At 41.5% G+C, this 23647-nt stretch overlaps 1 protein-coding gene across 1 annotated transcript in view; it reads left to right on the forward strand.

The window, feature by feature from the left end:
- The window catches only part of cdh2 (cadherin 2, type 1, N-cadherin (neuronal)), a 59713-nt gene extending 37132 nt beyond the window's left edge, over positions 1-22581 (forward strand). Inside the window, exons 4-16 of the mRNA XM_083928381.1 lie at positions 4434-4601; positions 5563-5718; positions 6942-7086; positions 7410-7582; positions 8583-8720; positions 9196-9381; positions 10120-10373; positions 10968-11110; positions 12150-12383; positions 13156-13389; positions 13630-13769; positions 18554-18718; positions 21291-22581. Of these exons, the coding sequence (XP_083784507.1) occupies positions 4434-4601; positions 5563-5718; positions 6942-7086; positions 7410-7582; positions 8583-8720; positions 9196-9381; positions 10120-10373; positions 10968-11110; positions 12150-12383; positions 13156-13389; positions 13630-13769; positions 18554-18718; positions 21291-21497 (2343 nt within the window). The 3' untranslated portion in view covers positions 21498-22581. The remainder of the gene's footprint in view (positions 1-4433; positions 4602-5562; positions 5719-6941; positions 7087-7409; positions 7583-8582; positions 8721-9195; positions 9382-10119; positions 10374-10967; positions 11111-12149; positions 12384-13155; positions 13390-13629; positions 13770-18553; positions 18719-21290) is intronic.
- The last annotated feature ends 1066 nt before the right edge of the window (positions 22582-23647 follow it).

The raw sequence follows: 23647 nt of genomic DNA on the forward strand, positions 1-23647 counted from the left end.
TGTGTGCTCATATGTCAACATTGTGGTTGGCTGGGGACGTGCACACAAAAAAGCACTGTACATGTCCTGTCCTCTCTGTCTGCCTTGTAACCAGGAAATGAGAAGAAGCTCCAAAGGCTGTGTTATTGTAAAGGTTTTAACTTCAGTACCAGTGGATTATGTGACCCTGCTCAAATAGATAATATCCGTTGCTTTAAACCTACACACACATGCCATTCTCAACTCTGTTTGTTACTCTCTGTCCTGACCCACTCTGTAGGGTTATAAGTGAGCCTCTATGTACAGATGTTAATAATTATTGCCGTAAGATCTTAGACCATTAGCCTTCTTGTGTCTAATGAACACCTCCAAATGAAATAAGCGTGTTTGTTTTACAAAGACCAATATGCGTCTCTGTAATACACTTAAACAAATGGCCACAAGTGGCCATTCCTAAATGGGAATAACAGCAGATAATCTCAGGAAAGGCGGTTGTTATGTGAGTGCAGACTAAAAGTTAATACTGACAGTTATGTGGAGTCAATGTCAGTGCTGCGGGCACGGTGGTCTGCTGGGCCAGAATTAAACTTGTAGCCCGTAATGATTTCACGGCTTTCCAAAACACCATCGTTAGCTGATTTACTATAGGGATTCCTGCAGGTATGTGATTTTAATGGTACCATTAGTCACTGTTGTCGGTTGTTTAAAGGCAAAAACATACTTGTCCCAAACAGGTAAATATAGACTTAAATCAGTTTTTTTTTTAAGTTTTTAAATAAAAGTCAGAACCCCACATTGACTGTACATGTTTATACAAATTCTCAGCTGTTATCATCATCATCATCACTCCGATCTGTATGTGTAGAGTGCTGTTGGGTTTGCCCTGATATGTCTGTAATGACATCAAGGATTGACTTTACTGTATCTTGAAGGTTTATGAGGTCATGAGCAGTGATCCCCCCTCCCCAGCACAATTATTGTCATGACTCATCACACATCTCTTAATCATATCAGCAATTACATTTTTTTATTAGTCCATGAGTGCGGCAGCCATGGGGAAACATTTTAATCAATGACAACCAAACAATACCCTCATTAACGTGAGTGTCCTCGGCCACCATCTCCACCTCCTTTTAGAACTTTAGCTCCACAGCAGTCTGTGAGGACAAAATGTGTCATTATCCGAAAGGGAGAATTTTTCTAAAAGGGCAAATGCTCACACGCCTAATCCTTCTCTCTCTCACACACACACACACACACACACACACACACACACACACACACACACACACACACACACACACACACAGGCCATCACTCAGCCTAACACTCTCCTGGCTGTGAAGTAGACTCCTAGTCAGAAGATGGAGGGGGTTCGGAGAGTGTAGATAGGCACAGACCCCCAGCGCACCAGAGATAGATGCGTGTTGGGCTGAACAAACCCACCATGCCATTCATCATTCTAGTTGCAAATAATTACTGCTCTCACTCGCGCCCATTTTAATAGGGTAATAGATATTTCTGAAGCATGCTCCTGCGCTATCTGTCCACTTGCCTCTCTGCATTTCTAGTGTGTGAAAGGAGTATAATCGGATTTCAAACATGATTAGTGGAAGCGCTGCGACAGTTCCAAAGATGTAAGTGTGTGTGTGTGTGGGGGGGGGGGGGGGGTATGGGTCACAATACAAGGTGACAAAGTGGTAATTAATTTCTGTGTTTGCATTAGGGCTGGATCCGAGTAGTCGACTTTTTAAGATATTTGTTTCTATTAAGTTTTTAAGTTTTGGTATTCAGACTTTTTTTTATAATGCAATCATTTAAAAAATAATGCCTTTAATTAAACTGAAAGACACTTGTTGCAGCACAGTGTTTCCATTTCAGCTCAGTGCGAGGGTTTCACTAGTCACTTTTCCCTCCTCTCCTCTTTTCTCTCTTTTCCTAATGCTGGAACTGCGTGTGCATCTGAGAGCTAAGACAGTCGCTAACATGTTGCTCTGCTACCAATATTCTCCGATATGTTTCAACACTGCTACACTTAAAATAAGTGTACATGCAGGCTGAAATTCAACGTAATGTTCGGAGCAATTCTCTAGTTTATTAATTCCACTGGAACACCGCAGCGCTATGACGTCCATCTCAACTGGGAAAGAAGAGATGCCTGTCCAAGTCACGTTATAACCGAGCAACCTGCTGCGTGTATAGGTTATACTGTAGCAGACTGGTGTTGCTTTCAGGCTAAGATGAACACCGTTATGGTCATGCTTACCAGCAAAGTGTACGGAGCTCGCTGGCTCCTTCTCGATCAATGCTGCTTGATAACCCCTGCAATAAGTTGAGAATGTAATACATCATATGTATAATAATTAAATATTCTTTAATTAAGATATTTGTTTAGGAAAACAGCCTTCTGGGTACATTTTGCGGAGTTAGATGGATGCATAATCAGGACACAATCCAGATAGAAAAGGTTGTTTTTCACCCCTGCTCAAAAATTCACTATATCGGCTGCCATATCGGCAATCTGTAGATTTTTCCTCTCTAAAATCAGTTGGGCCGTTGTATTCTGTAGGACTTGACTACCTCACAACCAGTCAACATTCAGATAATTACAGGCAACCGTAGGGAAGATACTTCAAGGAAAATGACAGCTCCAAGGAAATTCCAGCTATCATTTATTGACATTGAAGGATTTTACATATTGTTTTTCTGTTTTCCTTCCTGCCTCGTTTTGTTCAAGGTTATTTTAACTTTCTCTGGCACTACTTCAGTCTCTTCAGTCTCTGGAGCAGCATAGGCAATTTGAGCCATCTGTGTGTTTAGTGTCTGGCTTGCAGGTACCATCCTCCTTTGTTTCAAATCTCATTCATTACAGCTGAGGGAGGATGGCAGATCCATTATGGAAGCTGGTCTGTCTGTGTGGGTGCATTTTATCAGGACATAAGAGGAGGTCTGCCATTTAAAGCAAACCAGTGCTGGCAGTGTGCGGCTGCTGCAGGAGCCACACCAAAGCATTTCAAGGCATATCATCACATGTTGTACTGTAGATATTTTAAGCTACAAAGAAAGCCATATAAATGGATTGTTTGATTGAACACACATTTTGAATACATATTAAATGACATTTGGTAGAGCTTATTACTTTGCAGGAAATGGCAGCCTGTTTCTTTTTATCACCACACATATTCCTTTGGTATAACCAAAAGGGAAGGGTCATCAGTCAGACTACAATACTATTCTTTTCAGCAAGGTTTCACTTCAATATGTGGGTTGGCTTAGGCTGCTTTCGATTGTAGCTTGATGGTTTCATGGCCAGGACTAAGTATTTCATACCTTCATGGTAAACAACATAATAACAAGACTAACGGTCTACAGTGCTAGCAGTTATGTGAGGCAGTAGTTGGGCAAATCAGCGCTTTGAGCTAAATGCTAACACATTTACAGTGGCAATGATAACATGCTGATGTTTACCATATCCACCACACAGCCAGAGATTCTCTGTGGCAGATGTGTTCACACTTATTCAAAATACACCATTTGGTTTAGACGAGGGGATACGCAGGGTAAAGTGTGTGGAGGCAGGACATGATGCAGATTACACTGTGCCGACGAAACTGGTTCGTAAGTAGTTCATAAATAACCTTGATGTTATTTGAATTTGTCTGATGATGTTGTCAGTCCCTGCTGACTCCCGAATTTGTCGTCTATCCAGTCTTCATTTTCGTTGCTGTCTTTGTGTTGAATGAGCAGCAGTAATAATAGCATATTGGCACATTTGGAGATTAAACAGGCTTTGCACTAGGGAGCTTGGAGGTTAAACTCTGTTTAATGTCCAGTTGGACTGATTCAGACATTTGCATTTTTACAAACATATGTACAGCTGTCTGGTAATGTGTAGATAATCTTAGGTTTGCAGTGCACGTGTGAAAGGAAAGCTTTAGTTTAGCATGTTAGCATGCTAACTGGTTAACAAAAATGACATGAAATGCAATGAGTTTTACAAGTATTTAGTCAGGTATTGGACAAATGGACCTGAAGCTAGATTAAATGTTAAGGAATCATCAAAGTGAAAAAAAATGATTTACCCAATTTTATGGTAATCCAATCAGTAGTTGTTGAGACATTCCAGCCAAGACCACAGACGTGATCCTCATGTTGGTGCATGAGGGAAATGTAGGAGATCACTGAAGTGATGATACATCCTTCAAGGACTTCAGTAAGAATATATGCTGCAATGTAGAAGCTATTGAGGATCCTATATCAAAAAACAAACAAATGTATTAGGAACCAGGAATGTTGGTACAACATTTTATGACAATCCATCCAGAGATATTTCAGCATTGCCAACATTGCCCTTGGGAGAATGCTGCAAGTGTGGCTAAAAATGACTGCTCATATTTTTCTGCAAAGATATGATCACTACCCAGCTCTTGAACTAAATAATTTCCTTTTCACAGGTCCAGCAAGTTGCTGCCCCTCCAGTCATGTCCAAGGATTTGAAGGAAATAACGTTCCCATCACGTAACACCGACAGCCAACTCAAGCGCATGAAGAGAGACTGGGTCATCCCCCCAATCAATGTCCCAGAGAACTCACGAGGCCCATTCCCGCAAGAGCTTGTTCGGGTAACATAGCTGACACACATGCATGCACACACATGTGCACACACACACGCACGCACGCACGCACGCACGCACACACACAGGCTTTTTGCTTGATATGACAACCTTGTAAGCTCCAACCCAGAGGTTCACAGACATCAGACTTATGGCTTCAACAAAATGCTTCATATTTACAGCACTTTGCTAAAGGTCAGGGCTTTTTTTCCTGCTGTATTATTTATCTTTGTTCAGGGGGCGGTCGGTACTAATGTAACCTAGCATTATTTAGAAGCACAGAGAACTCTGAAGTGCCCACCAGCGCAATTGTTGCCTGTTGAGATATTGTACTCTTTTTATCATGACTCAAGGACAATAACCGCACATTCATTTGCAACTATTCTCTGGTCAAATCTGGCTGTGGGTGGCTAACAGAGGACAAGAAACTTGGGACAACTACAAAGTATATATTTTTTTTCAGCATGTTAAGCTTACTTCCTAACCATGTTTTAAGTCATATATATGATCTTTCTATTATATTTAATCTGGTCATATTAGAAGGGATGTTTCTGGGCTTTAATGGATAGTATCAGGATGAGGAAATTCTCTGTTTGCTCAGCGTGGATCCATTGGTAAGCAAAGAGGGTCTTCGCTTATATAGCAAACGGGACCTAAAGCCCAGCCAAGACAGATTCCCAGTACAACACAGACACACACACTATTTATATGCACAGTTTTACTTCCACAGCAAGCTATTTTTTAACTCATTCTTTGTTTTGTGATGAAATAACGTCACATGTACATAAACGCCTACATACACTCTCAGTACATAAATCAATCAACACTGATTAAAATGTAAAAAGGGATACATCATCAGATATGTTGTTTTCAGCTATAATATCGACCCTAAAAGTCTTGGTTAGGGTATGGTTAGCAGTGCTTTGTAGCTTTTAATTTAATTTTAATTAATAAATCCTTACACCCACAGATCCGGTCGGACCACGACAAAAACCGGTCCCTCAGATACAGTGTGACAGGCCCCGGCGCTGACCAGCCCCCCACTGGCATCTTCATCATCGACCCAATCTCTGGAGAGCTTTCTGTCAACAAGCCCCTGGATCGAGAGCACATCTCCAACTTCCATGTACGTCAGACACAATAGTTTATAAAAACACAAAACCTCTAGCCTGCTTTATCAAATTAATGTGTTCTCTCTAGTTGTGTTGAACATTCCTGCCAGTTGGCATGTGCGTAAGGGTCATGTGTAGCCTAAACAGTCTCCTTAGACCCGATAAAGACCAGGGTCTCCCAGGAATTGTGACTTATCCGTCTGAGAATGTAAAGGATTAAACGTGATGCTTCTGAGTGAATTGAGTGTGTGTGTTAGATAGATTAACGATAACATCCAGTTGCTTCAGAGCTGCTTTATTCATTGGGTGTTCTCCCATTACACTGCAATGGTCTTAAAATGATATAGCTATAGTTTTTAATGCTATTCAAAGATGTGCTTTAACACAAACTGGTAGACATCAAGTAGGACTGTAGTAAAAATGAAATGATAGACTTCACTGTCCTCAGGGTCTACTGATGTGATCTTTGAAGGTCACAATAGCCTCTCAGAGATGTCTTCACTTCGATTTAAGCTGTATGTGAACTGTTTTATTTGTTAGTCACTGATGTGTGAGTTTGCCCATTTACCTCCGATTTACCATTAATTTAACTGAATGCACTTGACACTGTAATATACAGTGTAACTCATTGATTATTTTTAGTTTGAACTAGACTGTGAGGTATTACATGCAAAGGCATGTGATGTGTACTGTCCATAGCCAGTATACTTTCAATATATACTGCACTGTATATTTGCATTTATTCTAGAGCATAAATGGGTTGGATCACAATAAAGATCTGTGAATTGAAATCCTTTGTAAGGCACCAACCTTGCAGTTTTGTATGCAGGAGAGATTCACTTAAAGTGTAAAAAAAAAGCAGCAGATCAGGGTTGTTTTCTTAAAACAAACCGAACCTGTGCTGATTCATTGCAACAGCACTGAATAAAAAACGTAGCTGAAAAGCTTGTTTTGTTGTTGACTCTGTGGCAGGTATTCGACTAAATCTAATTTCTCTTTTGTATTGCAAATGATAGAGCTTATCTAGAATTTTTCAAAAAATATCTTGTTCCTTCTGATCTGAATAAGCATGATTTTCTCAACACTCTGCTCTTTTCCATACATTTAACAATTTATATTGATGGTTATTGGGGTTAATTATCATAAGCGAGTGGTTTGTGCCAATATATTGTTTGCACAGTTGAATCATTCTTGCTTGAACAGCTTTACAGTCCAGATGTGTTTGTGTTTCCTCCAGCTGAGAGCTCATGCAGTGGACCTGAACGGCAACCAGGTTGAAAACCCTATTGACATTGTGATCAATGTGATCGACATGAACGACAACAGACCCGAGTTCACTCATCAGATCTGGAACGGCACTGTTCCAGAGGGTTCCAAGCCAGGTAATATACCTCATAAAGCCAAACACAGCATCACAGTGTATGAGCAACCGATTGGCTCAAGTCTGAGCATCTGGCTTCAAATACTGCTGTAGTGTTAGCAGATCAAACTGCATTGATGGAATTCCTGCAGTAGCCTCTTTGTTAGCAACGGCTATTTTAAGATCACAAAAAAGCACATTGGATTTCTGTATTACAGAGCTATAAATCGGTTACTGATCAATATGACACTGTTCACTGAACTTCAGTTTGTCTATGTTGATATGTCAATGTATTTGCCAATACAAAAAAGATAAATAGAGAGAATTTGTCTTTCTTTCCTGTAGGAACATTTGTTATGACAGTCACATCTGTTGACAAAGATGACCCCAAAACAGCTAATGGGATGCTGCGTTACAAGATCCTGTCTCAAAATCCAGAGAGTCCAACCTCCAATATGTTCACGATCAACAATAAAACAGGAGGCATCATTACAGTGGCTGCAGGCCTGGACAGAGAGGTGCTGGACTCATCTTCTTTCTTTCTTTCATTCTTATCTCGTTCGTTCATTGGTCAAAGTTAACACTTAGCTTTCTTTCTTTTGATTTCATACACCTTAATGATGTTGGCGTTACACCCTGTACTTAATGTTTATGAATGTAGACTCCCGCCTGTTGTAGATGTTTCTGAAAAATATGCATTTTTTTCATGTTTACATAAATAGGCTGAACATTTGTTTAATATTTTGACAAAACACAGCTGGAGTACATTTGCTAATGTCCAGACATTCTAAAAGCTGATGAGCCAAAGCAAATTTTGTTGATAACCAACCAAGTTAGAAGTAGAAATGGACTGTTTCACAGTTATTTACTCCTACAAGGAGGCAGCGTGCATCACTGAGCAGCTAAATGTTTCCTTTCTTTCATTTTAGCCTTCTTTTGCCTTTCTCTAAACTCTTCCTTGCATTTTCTCTATTTCCTGAGCTGTAAATGCTACTACTTTTTCATCTAATCGCATCGCATGGTTGTTTGAGAAAACAAAATAATATAATGGGCTGGAGCCAGTTGGTGCAATTCTACTGAGGGCAATCTGGCTAGGTGGCTGCTCAATCACTTCCGCCCTGGGGCCGCAGTTTTATGTCCGCCAGTTGCCACCATGAAAGTAATTTGCCCGACTCTCATTACCTAGCAACTGGTCCGTCACCTGAGTGTCTGTTAATGTGAAAAGAGTCATTTGTTAGCTTCATGATGGTGTACATAGCACACAGGGTGTACACAGCAAACGTGCAAGTTTCTAACATGCACTTGGAAACACACATCCCTACAGGGAATAAATTAGATTTATATAAAAAGCCAACATTAGTCATCGTAATTAAGAAGCTAGCCAGTTCCGATTTGTTTCATTTTAGTTAGTGTGCATTGAGTTGCTTATTAAGGGACACTCTTTTGCAATCTAAAACAGCCGTCCAGAAAATCTGTCATTATGAAACTAAAATTGCTTATATTCCATTTTCTCTCCAGAAAGTGCCTCAGTACACACTGATCATCCAGGCCACTGACATGGAGGGCAACCCCATGTACGGTCTCTCCAACACAGCCACTGCTGTCATCAGAATCACAGACGTTAATGACAATCCACCAGAGTTTACTGCTGAGACGGTAAGAAACAAAGTCATAACTGAGACATCAATTTAAACAATCTTGGCAAAGGGAAAGCGCTCCAAGGACCCTTATTTCCCCCCATATATGCACTCAACCACTGGTTCTGCTCACTTACATAGCTTTACTTGACCAGCATTTCCAAAGCCATACAGATCTACAAGTAGCCAGCCATGCATAAAGTGCTATATCCCCCTCCAAATGTTGACACATGCAACTACTGGGATGTCTGCCTGAGTGAAAGAGGCACTTACTGTGCCTGCGAATCACTGAAAATTTGTAATGCTACTGTTGTGCCATCAGGGGAGGACGGGGAATAAGATGGCCGTGATGACATGATAAGTTACCTTAGATGTCTATTTACCCAAGATTGGTCCTGCTGTGCTGCGGGAGGCAGAGCTCAGAGTATTTTCTGCTGCCACAGCAGTATCACTAACAGCTCGCTGTTCTGTATGTTCATGGTTTATTCATGCAGTTTTTCGGCGAGGTGCCTGAAAACAGTGTGAATGTCATTGTGGCCAACCTGACGGTGACTGACAAGGACCAGCCCAACACGCCGGCCTGGAATGCTGTCTACAAAATCACTGGGGGCGACCCCACCGGCAGATTTTCTGTGCCCACTGATCCAACCACTAACGAGGGGTTGGTAACAGTCGTCAAGGTAAGGCCTCCTCTTGAAACTCAACCCCTATAATCCCTAGGTAGATGCATAGTATATGTATGTATGTATGTGTGCTGTACTGAGCGGTGGTTGTCTCTCCATTCATATCTGGCAGATAGAATATTTATTATGTTGCTGCCTCTTAGTGAAGAGAGTAGGTTAAGCAAACTCTCCAGTTCAGTTGTTTTGAGAATACAACCATTTTGTGTAACACATCTGCAGGAGACCAGTACTGATACAATTGAAGGTCACTGAAGCAGTTTTGTCACATATATTACAATTACATTTTTTAACAATTAATTTTCTGACAATTTTTAGAATGGTGTTAGTGCCACAAGCAAATGATCAGCTTAGATTGCATGTAAATTCAGAGTCATCATACATACATACTTAAAAACTGGAATACATTTTTTTCAAATGCAGAGATGGTTTGTTGGTTGTACAAAAGGATACTGTCTATCACTTCTACTTCTACTTTTATGTGTTTTAAATGTATATGATTTATGTGTTATTTCTCCCAATGCGTTTAATGTTTTATGTGAAGCACTTTGAATTGCCTTGTTGTTGAATTGTGCTATACAAATAAACTTGCATGTCTTGCCTTGCCTTGAGTTCCTCGAGCTGCTCTCTCACCAGGTTCCCATTACCAAAAATGGAACGTGATTCCCTTTTGTTAAATTCATCCTGAATTCTGATGTGTGATCCACTCTCAGTATACTCTCTCTTACTGTTTTCCAGCCTATTGACTATGAAATAAGTAGGACATATGTGCTGACAGTGGAAGCGAGGAACGAGGTCCCCCTGGCCAGAGGCATCCATTCTCCTCGTCAGTCCACCGCCACCGTCTCCATCAGAGTGATAGATGTCAACGAGAGTCCCTACTTTGAGCCCAACCCCAAACTCATTAAACTGGAGGAGGGAATGATGCCTGAGTCAACGCTGACCACCTTCACTGCACAGGACCCTGATCGCTTTATGCAGCAAAGCATCAGGTAGATTTTACAGTAAACAGGAAAAAGGAGGTTGAGTGTACACAGAGATGTTTAAAAGGCCTTTTCACATTTTATGACTATTCATATACCACTCTGTGGAAAATAGGTTAAGATTATTGGCAATTTTCTGCATCATTCCTGCTCAAATAACACTATGCAGCCAGCATCTCGTTCGTGTTGAACAAGCCCTATCTTTTCCCCCGTTTCATCATCAAACGTCTTGCCTCACAGCTGTTTGGCCGTCGAACCGTTTATCAGCCTGAAAACAGTCCAAGCTAAATAAACTAGCATCGTAATTTCTCGGTTTGTCCTACAAATTACTTTGAGCTGCAGATAACAACAAGCCAGTTTGGTCTCCCCTGTGAGGCCGTTCTCAAAAGTTAGAATAATTATGTAAAATGCACGATGTCTGAAATATTTATTCTGTGTAAACAAATAAAAACAAAAGCACTTTAAGAAGAAAGATGCCAAAACTGGAGACTCAATTCACCAGCAAGATTTCCTTCTGCAGAAAACAAACTTTAATCCTTTTTAAAATTTCTCACTACTTTTAAAAAACAACTTGCATTTTTTCCTTCCCTCTTCTTCTCTCAGATACTCCAAACTCTCAGATCCAGCCAACTGGCTCAGGATTGACCCAAACAACGGTCGTATCACAACAATTGCTGTTTTGGACAGAGAGTCGCCGTTTGTGAAGAACAGTTTGTACAATGCAACATTCCTGGCTTCTGACAGCGGTATGTAACCATTCAAGTGGTCCTGCATTTGCCCAAAAAAAAAAAAAACTTGTTGAGCTCCTGTGATGCACCGGTTACATGGTCTAGGTGTTTTAGCCAGACTGTTACATAAGCACTCTATTTCAGGCCATTATTGTTTGAGCATTCCACAGGCGAAGATGCTGCATTTTCAAAGGAGAGCCTAGCGGATGTAGCCTGCATTTCAAAGGTCAATCTTCCATCTAGGACCACTTTGACTTCCATTGTGATGTTTTTCACTGGAAGCGAGTCTGCAAACACACTATATGTTGAAAAAAAAACAACTCTCAGAGACATCCACCATGCTTGAAGGTCAACCTGGTACCAGTCACTTGGCATGTGTCTGGAATGCTGACCACCTTAGTTGGAGGTTAATGTGCCAGCAATCCCAGAACTATCCAGCATGTGGATATATTCACCTCTTCCCTGCACTGGCAGGATTTACCTCTGTTCAGGTTTACCCTGTTCTGCGGAGCATAGCTTAGGCCAATAGGCTTAAAAACTCTACCAATAAAGAGGTTTCTCAGCATTAATGGGTCAGGATTGGATGACTAGCTCCTTTGAGCGTGGCCTGAATGGTAAAAAAGCCTCTTAGCTGAGTGAATACATAGAGGAGCCTGAGAGGAGCGACAGTGGGCTCTGTTTGTCTGCTTTAGTATTCCCATCCCGTGTCCTTACTCAGGAAGACACACACACACACTGCCCAAATGTTCTGATATCTCCCTCTTTCTGTCTACCTCCTCACTTGAGATTAGATTCTCAGATCAGTATGCAGTTTGGATGGGGCTTCTCCCACTTGAGTAAATAGCTGTTTGGAGTGTCTTATTATAGCATGAGACCCAAAGAATAAACTCCATACTCTACTTTTTTTTTTTCAATGGACCGCATAATGATAGCAAAATGACTGCAAAATGACATTTGAATAGTATATATTCCCATCCATATGTAAATTTAGAAAAAAATAAATTTCCTTTCCCATAAATATCTGTGCTGAGTTTGTGTCATTTTATGGCTCATGCAGGTGTACCTCAGGCAAGCGGCACAGGTACTCTCCAGATCTACCTGTTGGATATCAACGACAACGCTCCCAAGGTGTTCCCTCAGGAGACAGAGATATGTGAAAAGCCAGAGCCCAATGCCATTAACATCACCGCACTGGATGGAGATCTCAACCCGAATGCTGGACCATTTGCTTTCGAGCTAGCCCACCGGCCCTCTGATGTTAGGAGAAACTGGACCATTACAAGAGTGAGCGGTAAGTCAAAATTTCTGTATACTAATTTTCCTTTGGCCTTCATTTTTATTTGTTAATGAAAATGCCCTTTTTCTATAAATTTTGCATTTTATAATTAGAAAGAAATTGTGAAATATGTAACAATGCAGATATAACATTTGAACAGTCTGTTTTTTGGTAATTAAAACTTTGATCTGTGATCCTTTTGAACAACGCTTTTGTTAACATGGGTAAATAGCACATTGAAGAGGGGTCAGGTAGAGTGGGAAGAGACAATATGATATTATATAAATATTACTATGCAGTCATTGTTTATGCTAATTTGAAATAAAAACATTAGTGGTAGGAATGAATTTGTTGTGTGTTTAGCTATTAGATAGTGTGAGTTGGAAAGCAGTGACTATATCTTAATAGGATAATAGCATTTGGATTATTGCAGCTGGGAATTTAGCAGTTTTATCAAAAGGTATTCAGTAGATTTATAAGCTCCAAATCTAAATCCCGACCATGTTGTGGATTAGATATGCAGATGCAACTTCCAGGTATGAATTTATGCTGCGTGTTTGTCAGAATAGGAGTGTAATCGTACTGTGAACACATCCTATACAAACGACTATTCAGAGTTTTGATTTAATCCCCTCTGAAAGGCTCCCCTGCTAAAGAAACAAGTTATTTGATTTTTTATTAGGAACTTAATCTCTTATCTCACTACTGCTTATGTATTTGCTCTGACAGGGAGACACCATGGTTCACTCCCTCACGCTTTTTGTCTTTTGTCCTCTTCATTTCTCAGGTGATTATGCTCAGGTGAGCCTGAAGATTGGCTTCCTTGAAACTGGTATCTATGAGCTCCCCGTCATAATAACAGACTCAGGGAACCTGCCCATGTCCAATACCTCATATTTGCGAATTAAAGTGTGCCAGTGTGACATCAATGGAGACTGCACTGACCAGCAACACATCATAGCTGCCGGTCTGGGCACTGGCGCCATCATCTCCATCCTCCTCTGCATCATCATTCTCCTCAGTGAGTGTCTCAGTGCCTCTCTCAAACCGCACATCAAATGAACAAACATAGGGATTATAAAGACAGCTAAATGTTATCCGAGATACCGCTAGATTATTGCGGGATTACCAAAAAAGATAGCCTCGATCAGGCCCACATCCAAGCTCTTAAACATCGGATCCGATTACATTTGTCTGAAAACATCAAAGTTATTATATTTTTGTAATATGAGATCCCCCTCTCTCTCTGTCTGTCTGTCAGTTCTCGTGCTGATGTTTGTGGTGTGGATGAAGCGTCGCGATAAAGAACGCCAGGCCAAGCAGCTCCTCATCGACCCAGAGGATGATGTGAGAGACAACATTCTCAAGTATGATGAGGAAGGTGGAGGAGAGGAGGATCAGGTAAGGATGCTGTTGTTTTTGTTTCTGCTTCTTAGTATAGAAAATATCAAGCAGCAGCCAGCCCTACACACCATGAAGCTTTGCAGTGTTTTTGAAAGCGTGACACAAGGCAAGTGTGTGGTCTGTGTTAAGGAGAAGCATTCAAGTCACATCTACAGAATGCAGCAGAGTGGCAGTTTCTGTATAACTGAAGCAACATAAAGACAAAGGGGACCACCTAGACTTTCTGCAAGCAGATATGATACACTTGCAAAGCATTCTTAGCGTTTATCCTTCTTATCATGCTGCTCCATGATGCACTTCATAGTCCCAATGAGGGGTATATCAGTTTTCATTGTAAACTTGAATTAGAACCTTATTAAGGAGCTGGGAATGTAAATCTGGATTCAATAAGATAAACACACTTCGATCCAATCGCATCTGGAAATATCGGAAGTTCCCTCAACTGGAACTGGTTCCCGCTTCACACAGACACAGTAGAAATGCAGTGCCACAGGCATCAATTAAGTCATATCTCTTTATCCCCCTACGCTGATCAGGCAAACACAAACTCAATTGTCCTAATGACATCTTGTTAGCAGAACGGAATCATTTTATAAAAAGGTAGTAATATACCAAATGGGCTATTTTCTTGCTGCTGGCTGAAGGACTCCTGTGTCTTAGGTATAGTAGATATGAGCAGGAGACCCAGTCTGACCCAGCACAGTGCTAAATTAGTCTCAGAGACTTGTAATTGGTAAACTAATGTCATTTGGAGATAGACATCTGCTGTGGCACAATACTGAAGCTCTGTCTAAGGTATAAGAATGGTACAATTTAACTGGAAAGCAATTACACATCAGCTAGTGATTATACAGGAGGGAGTGAACCCAGTTGTGTATTAACAAGCTCATTTTCAAACACAAAATGTTATGTTGTCCTGGAAAATTATTCCAATATGTATTTACCTTTAGATAAGAATGACGGCTATATATCAGAGTGCCCCAAAATTAATTATATTGCCATCTGAAAAGGCTAAGTTATATTCAGGATCATGAGTGAACACACCCCCAAATCACATGACAGCACATGCACGTTGAATGACGTTACAATCTCTAGTGGCCGAAACTACAGTAGGAGATATGCAAGTTACTTTATCCTTCAAATGTAAATATTAGTCACTGCTGGCTGGTAACTGTAGCAGTTGTTTTTATATAATGCTATTGTTTGTGTCATAATTTCTATGCACGTAAGAGATGATTTCATAGAAACGTTAGTCACAGACTGTACATCTATTCAGTCCGATGCATGAACATCTTTGTCACTGAAAATGTCCCCGTAAAGCTCTGGAAAATGATTTCTAGAAAAGAGTGTGGACCCTGAAAATGTTCAAACTTGTGGACTAGAACATGTTGAAAAGGAAACTGTTGTATGATATAACACCCCTCAAAGGCAAACGAGCGGCTGCAGCAATTAATTGTGGGAAAACAAGCTTCCATTTTGAGTGGCGCAGTGGGGGGCATGGCACCAGGAGGAAATGGTCTTGTCTGCAGAAAAGGGAGAGTCAGTGTTCAGGTAAAAAATGGCCCCTACTTTTCCGAACAATGTGGTGTTTATGGTGCCCACCTCGGTTCTTCCTATCTCCTGCTGGGAAGGAAATTGAAGTGTCAGACCATTGGGCGCACTCAGATTATATGATTTTAGTTGCTCCTGCCATTGTCCTGGCTTGTATTGGTTTGTGAAGTACTCATTTCAGATAGGCAGCTGATCAGGCCGCACATCTCAGACATGTAAAAAAAATACTGCAGATATATTAGCAAACCAAGTTGCCATGCATGAGTTTGCATATGAAAAAATGTTTTAAAAAAATGTAAAATTTAGGACAGGGACCAGTCATTCGCTTCTTCAAATGACCTCATAATGTTTTGATGCACATTAACCTTAGAGACAGCATGGCTCTAACAAATATTTTGATTTGTTTTCCGTGCAGTAAGAGAAACGAAACAAATCAGACCTGTTTATGCAGATAGTATAAGTGCCTCATGTTTTTGAGACAAGACCAGATTAACATGTCAAAGGTCTGTAACAGCTAATGTTATCTCAAGATAATTCTGGTTTATCACACTGTAGGGCCTAGTTTTGCGCCTCTGGCAATTGTTTAAATTCTTATAAAATATTGTACAAAAGGAAATAATTGCTACGATTATGGATTACTGTGACAATGCCACAACTAAGGAAACAGAGCTAGAAGCACACACGTTCAAATTTAAGAGCATAGGTAGGCAATTTGATAAATACAATTATTTGCCTTCCTGCCGAGAGTTAGATGTAATGATAGATAACATGCTCATTTCTATACGGTAAATATGAGGCCAAACTTTGCATAAAGTCTGGGGAAAAAGGGGAAACCCTTGTTTTGTCCATAGGAGACAAAATCTGTCTACCAACACATCCGTTTCCAGTTTTTGTGCTAATCTAAGCCGACCAGCTGCTGGCTCCAGCCTTATATCAAACGAACAGACATAAGAGTGGTATAAATCTTATCAGCCAAGTCTCCACAGGAAAGCACATTCACAAGCACAAAATGTCAAACTATTTCTTTAAAACCAAGTCAGATTATCTAAACTGTGTTATCTGCAGGCAAGGCTAAAAGTGAGCACATCCGAAATTTTGGTAATAATCCAAACCTGTGTGCGCTCACAACTACGCTACATACGAAGCTCAGGCTTACACCTGGAAGTCCCTATACTATCTGCGATGCATCCTGTGTGATGATCATCTGACTGCTCGGGTCTGTTCCCCCATTGAAATTATTTTCAGTTATGTTGCTGCTTTCCCAGATTCCAGAATTCTACATTTCTCTGCTGTCTCATGACATATTAAGTGTGTAAGGCTTAGCATTGTTCAGCCTCCCATACTTGAATGTGGGTCACTGGGGCCAGGGGCAGGCATTTCACTTGGCCAATGTATGTGTGAGGAGTCAATTCCCCGAAGGGGGCTGGTATGTCATTAGACCTTCCTGCTTAGTTCAGCAATTATATGTCTCTATTGCGATTCCTGTAACAGACTCCTGACCCCTCCGGTGTGCGACCTCAGAGAAGGTCAAAAAGGAGTCAGACTGAATTGTGCCAAAGATGATGGATGGCATTCGTGGGCGATGTGTGATGACCATTGTTCCACTCCAGCTACCCTCGGGGTTTACTGTCATTCCCCATGAAATCAACACACATACACATGAATAATCAATGTGTTTGTTTTAGATTTGAGATGATACTTATTAGTGTATCGTTGAGTCGGCGTTTGTCAAGGGTCCGCATGCTTTGTCATGTTTGTATATCTGGGTTTTTTGTGCATCACCACATGGTTTATATTTACGTGGTGATGCACTAAAGCGTCTGCAGGCTTTCTTTTTTCTTCTGCGTGTGTGTGTGTGTGTGTGTGTGTGTGTGTGTGTGTGTGTGTGTGTGTGTGTGTGTGTGTGTGTGTGTGTGTGTGTGTGTGTGTGTGTGTGTGTGTGTGTGTGTGTGTGTGTGTGTGTGTGTGTGTGTGTGTGTGTGTGTGTGTGTGTGTGTGTGTGTGTGTGTGTGTGTGTGTGTGTGTGTGTGTGTGTGTGTGTGTGTGTGTGTGTGTGTGTGTGTGTGTGTGTGTGTGTGTGTGTGTGTGTGTGTGTGTGTGTGTGCGCGCGTGCGTGCGCAACTGAGCAATTTTGAAGCGGGATATTAGAGATGGATGGATTACTGAAAAAATCTTCTAAAGAGGGACAATCCATCATGCACGCTTATTAGGCATACACCCTGATTCTCAAATGGCATTCTCTCTATCATATCTTTGTCAACGTGATACCATCCAGTTATTCAGCTCATCTCTGCTCCTCAACGAAGCCCCTTTTTTGTCCTAACTCTTTTTCTCTCTTCTGGAGACAGACAGATTAAGCGCTCACATGGCCCATGAACCAAAAAGTGTCTGCAGACACATATATAGGCAGTGAGTCTGCTGTAGAACGAAGTCAGCGCTCCCCTTGTCAATTTTACCATTCTATGGGCAGGTGTCAGTGTCAGGTGGCTGTCAACCTGCTAAACTAGCTACTACAGTGCTCGAAAAACATTTGCATGGGCGTCCCCAGCCCCTAATCCTACTCCCAATGACTAAAACATTTGTCAGATTTGTCATTTGGGATGGTTGTGGGACAGTAAGCAAGTGTCACTCTTTTATCAGATGCTAAAAAAACAACAACATCATAATATCAGCATTGTATATCGACCATCGTGCGTCCTGCTTTTCAAATATCAGCATTGGCTGTTGAAAAATCTGTTGACCACTCCCCTCTTCACTCTTCCTCCTCCTTCCCTGCCCATGACTTTGCACAAACTGCAAGCCATTCAGGTTGCCGTGGTAATGTTAATAGGATTAGCAATGGCTTATGCATATCCACCATCCCGTGTCTGGGCATTGATTAGAGCAAAACAGTCGCCTGCACATTCTTCCTGCAGCACAGCGCACAAGTACAAACACTGTGCAGCGTATGATGTGGTCCTCAGCTTGGACCCCCTCCGCGCTGGCTCTTTTAATGTGTCAAATTGTCCCTGGGCTTGAGCTTCACAGACAAGAAGATTTAAAGTTTCCCTTGTGTACTCTCAACTCTCCCCGCTGCCTTCAAACTTTTGAAATCTTCCCTCCACTCAGCTGAACTTGCCTTCCTCTCTCTCTGCAGCACAAGATGCGTTTACCTATTAAGATAATCACACTCAGTTTGGGGTCTCCTCACGCCACTTAGCTAACTCCCATCTGTCTCCGTGTTCTCCCAGGATTACGACCTGAGTCAGCTCCAGCAGCCGGACACGATAGAGCCTGAAGCCATCAAGCCGGTGGGAATCCGCCGTCTAGACGAGAGACCCCTCCACCCTGAGCCGCAGTACCCCATGAGGTCAGCAGCACCCCACCCTGGAGACATCGGAGACTTCATCAATGAGGTAAAAGCACCACCCGGCATTAAACAAGTAATTGAAAACTGAGATTGTTTTGTTGTCTGGTGAAAAAACTGCAGTGAAAGGATCAGTGCTGTTTAAAAGCTTGAATTTAATTTTCAAGCTGAACGACTTTCTTATAATAAACTTGTATCGACAAAGCACATAAACAATTTGCTTCATATAACTCAGTATATCAATCATTATTAGAATTGTTTTCATCTTTTCCCGACAGAAAGTAAAAACTTTTCTTTTCACACATACAGTATATCTACTCAGACACGCATAAAGCCCAAAAAGTACATGATGCTGACTTACTTAGATATCATTGTTTTTCTTCTCACTTCCCACCAAAGTAGAGTTATAGATGTGTCAGCATAGAAATAGGAGATGAAAGAAGCAATACATTGGCTTTTTATCGCAGTGCACTGTTCAGAGTGGCCTCGTTTGCCTGAGGCCATCATTGACTCCGGCATGAAGGGAGAATGTAAAATGAAAAGAGCAGTCATGTATTTTTCACAAGCTCCAACAGACAAGAGTTTCACTGCATTACAAATGGAGTTCTCTCCTAGTTTTTGGATGGTGCCCATGTTTTTAGATTAGAACTTGCTCTTTCAGCTTTGCTCCCTGACCATCTATCTCTCATATCCCTTTACCCACTCATTTTCGCTCTCGCTGCGTGTCATGAATATACAAAATACATTTATCGTAACGTCCGATATATTGAGTTTCCTTTTTAATGTTTGCACCGCTCAATAAGGAACAGTTTGACAATGCGCACCATCCTCCACCAGACTTGTTATTTTAATGTCCCCACAAGACCTTTGAGACATTTCAAGTCTGAGCATCCTGACCCAGAAAACGCTCACTGCAACCAGGCAACGTTGATCTGTTTTTAGTCCCAGATTTGACTGTCGCTAAAGCTCAGTCATGGTAGCTCCAGCGCTCACAGAGCTGGAATCTGACCTAACTGATAAGGGCTAGGCGCCAGAGGAGCAAGGAGACAGAGAGGAGGGGGGGTCTGATCTCCATCCTGTAATGTGCACATGCCCCAGGAGCTTGTGCCTCTTAATTAAATTAGAGGGACAAAAAAAATTAGAGGCAGAGGTTTAGCATAAGGACTTTAACGTGTGTGTGTGCGTGTGCGTGTTTGTGTGTGTGTGGGGGGAGGGGGGAGGTAGATACACCAGCACCAACTTGACCTCTCTTGGTCACAGGTGGACGCAGCACCACGGAGGGAGTCAAAGCTGAAGTGATTGCATTCATTGTTTTTTGCATAGTGCTGCATTTTCAGCCCAGGCAAGGTCGGTCTCTGGATAGAAATACCAGCGGGTTTTTATTACACATCTCTTTTGTTATCCGTGGGACAGAACGACTCTGGAAAGTGAGGACAATTCCAAATTGTCTCCAGCACCGGCATGACTCAGTTATTATCAAATTACGAGGTTGAGCTTCTGTGATTGACTAACCTTATGAAACTGCCAGTGGGTTTTTGGTGGTAGATAGAGGAGGCTATAACCAGCGGAGCGATTATGGTTGTAATTGTAATGAACGATCCATCTGTCATATTTCCCACCAAATTATCGGCACCACAGCCCTGAGCAAATACTTAACGAAAGCTAACAAGTGGAAAATAATCGCTAAGTGCCTAGGCATTTTAATTCAATCCATCTTTTTATTTGAGAGCATGTTGGCGCTACGATGGCAGCATAGAGGAAACTATAAATCTTTGACAAGTTCCCAATGAGCTGAGGTCTCATTTTTTTTCTTCGTTACATTGCACCACTTCTGTTAATTCATTTATTATTTGTCGGGTTACCTCACTAGTGGCGATAAGAGGGAGAAACCAGGCTCAGATCCAAAGCCGTTCGTGGCCAAAGCACATCTCAACTCCGAGATTAGCAATCTGTCAAGTCTCCTGAGTCCCGTTAGAGAATGGGGATGGGAATCAATAACAATCCATAAGGACCTCTCATGACGGTGTGAGGATTTCTGGGAATGTCGAGCACAATCTTCAAAATAGAACCACCCCCACCGGCACCAAGAGCCTCAAGATAACGCAAAGAGACACGCATGCATGGCAAACACATCTCTCATCTCTGCCTCAGTTGAGCTCAGCGCTGATTGCCACTGTTAAGGCAGGGCTCATTAATATGATATATTAAAGATGTTGCTATCTAGATTAAAAGACAAAGCATCAGCGCCCCCACCCCCCCTCGCAACCAGTTGGGGGAGGAGAGATGATTCCAGTCATTTGAGGCTGCTGGACATGCTCAATCTAAGCAAAGGCTTTTGATCAAGCAGCAAATAATCCGACAACCCAGAAACATCAGGAGAGTCCCAACGCAAACACAGAGGAAACTAACAGGAACACTAGAGCCTAATTAATCTGATTTACTAAACAAGTGGGGGTATAACCACTGACTGGTTTTGGGATAGATTAGTCTGTTTGTGTGCAAGAGTGTGTGGGGGGGGGGGGGGGGGGTGCGTTGACGGCGCTCACTCCTTTTTACAGACAGTGTTGTGCAGACGCGGCTTAATCTTCTCATCTAACCACAGTTTTATTTCCTACCTACAGGGACTTAAGGCAGCAGACAACGACCCCACCGCTCCTCCCTACGACTCCCTGCTAGTGTTCGACTACGAGGGCAGCGGCTCCACAGCTGGCTCCCTAAGCTCCCTCAACTCCTCCAGCAGCGGGGGTGACCAGGACTACGATTACCTCAACGACTGGGGCCCTCGCTTTAGAAAACTGGCAGACATGTACGGCGGAAGCGATGACTAGGACACACAGCCACCCCATGAAGGATGAAAAGGATGAGAGAGAAAAAAAAAAAGAAGAAAAGGAAAGATTTCCTGTTGTTGGACATGGACAGCTTCTGATATTCCCTGAGAGAGTGACGGAACTGTGACAGAAAAGAAACAAAAAAAAAAACATTGATTCAGAATTTTTTTCAAAAACAACCAACCTAGGCTTATTGTTGTAGTCTACGCATACATATGCTTGTTGAAAGCTTAGGCATAGGCTGTGGTCCAGTTATTGAGGATGTGGGAGGGAACACTGGTGGACTGTCGCCACTTGGATTGTTGGTGTTGAATGCGCTCAGTTACACTTGAATTTCACAGTACAGAAGCACTGGGATATAATGTGCCTTTTTGTACATTTTTTTGGATCTAAATGATTAGTTTTATGTTCAAGGCTTTAATGGTACTGACTTTTGGAGTGATTTCAAACAAAGTATGTTAAACTCTGGTATGCTTCTACATGCTTTTTATTTTGGTTACACAACGCTCCTGTTTGTTGAAGATTATTTAAATAAACTACAAAGACGAAGAAATGAAGGATCATCTGTTAGCATGGATGGAAAGAAAAACAATTAAGAATAGCACTGTACAGTACGCTAGACTTTTTCACTAAAAAAATAAAATTATGCAGCTGGTTGCAAATAAAGGGAGTTATGAATCATACTTTTGTAGCAGTTTTTTTTCCTTTTGTTTCTGAAGTGATGTAGTATTTTACAAAAACAAAAAAAAACAACCTGTTTTGGTCTAATCTATGTACACTTCATTTGCCTTAGTCATCATCTGATATTTTGGACTTTACTTCACTGTAAAAAGATGTGTGTACATAATGTTTTTTTTCTTTATCTTTTTCTTTTGATGTAGTATATGAAGAAGTGCAAAAAGTTCCAAACTTGTAAATGTATAATTTGGACTACAGATTCAAGTTTTTTGCATGTTTTTATCTTTTCATGACAACAAAAATGAAAAATGTTGTTTCCCAAATTTATTTACAAAGTGGAAAAAAAAAATAAAAATCTGGGTGACATTAAATGTGTAGAAGTTAAGAGAGTTTTTTGTATGAAATGTGGGGGGGGCACTGAAAAAAATGGAAAAGTAGTGATCTTGTCAGCACAACTGTTGAATTTGTACCAAAAAGGGGATGAGGATGACATGCAAGGCACTAATTACTGAATCAGCTTTAAGACCCGAAAAAGGTTTTGGACTCAAGCCTTGGTGATAATGATGTGTACTGGAAAACTAATTATACATCTCTGACCCCAACCATCCAAATAAAATGCTAATTTTGGAGCTAAAAAACTTAACTGCCTCTTTATTTGTTTCTAATCAAACTCAGCATTGTTGCAGAGGCGTAATTAGATTTTCAAATTGTGCAATCTATCACAAAGGGCAATAACTTTAAACTAAAAACATATTACAATTTGTACCCAGAGGGAAGAATAAGCCATCTATACCCTTATTTATTTGGTGTTTGCACACAAGTCCATAGATGAGTTGTATGGCTTGCGGGCTAAGAAGTAAACAATACGCTCATTGTGTAGAACTGTCTGTTCCTAAGCCAAATCAAGGTCAAACAGCCATGGAAATGCCAAATACATCCAGCACCTGTCTGCTATCAGCCATGTGTACTGTAGGTCAGATTGAACTTGACCTCAAAATGAAAAATGCCTCCAAAAACAGCCTCTAGGTGCGCTGCATGTATCTGCGCTCCAGAGACATGCTGCAGGATAAAGGCGAGATTGACCTGTGTTTGTGTGCGTGCGTGCGTGCGTGCGTGCGTGCGTGCGTGTGTGCGTGCGTGTGTGTGTGTGTGTGCACGCACTGTATGTTGTGGCAAGGTAGAGATCTGTTCAACACTCTCCACAACCCTCTCTCTCCTCAATTACCCTGGGATTTGTAATACACAGAGCCACCGCCTCCACCTAGCTGAATACACGGGGACATGGCTTATTAATTCAACCAAATTAGACAGCAGCGAGTTTGATTTTGTAGTCCTCGCACATGACGCAATGAATGTCTATTAGAGAATAACCAGTGAACCGTACCTGCCTTTTGTTTTTCAGCCGGTGTAATCAGTGTAGCTGCTCTGCCTTAATCAGTTCCATGTCCTGTTCCTCTTAAGAGCACCAGTCG

This window comes from Echiichthys vipera (genome assembly GCF_963691815.1).
Source record: "Echiichthys vipera genome assembly, chromosome: 15".
In the NCBI taxonomy this organism is placed as follows: Eukaryota; Metazoa; Chordata; class Actinopteri; order Perciformes; family Trachinidae; genus Echiichthys; species Echiichthys vipera.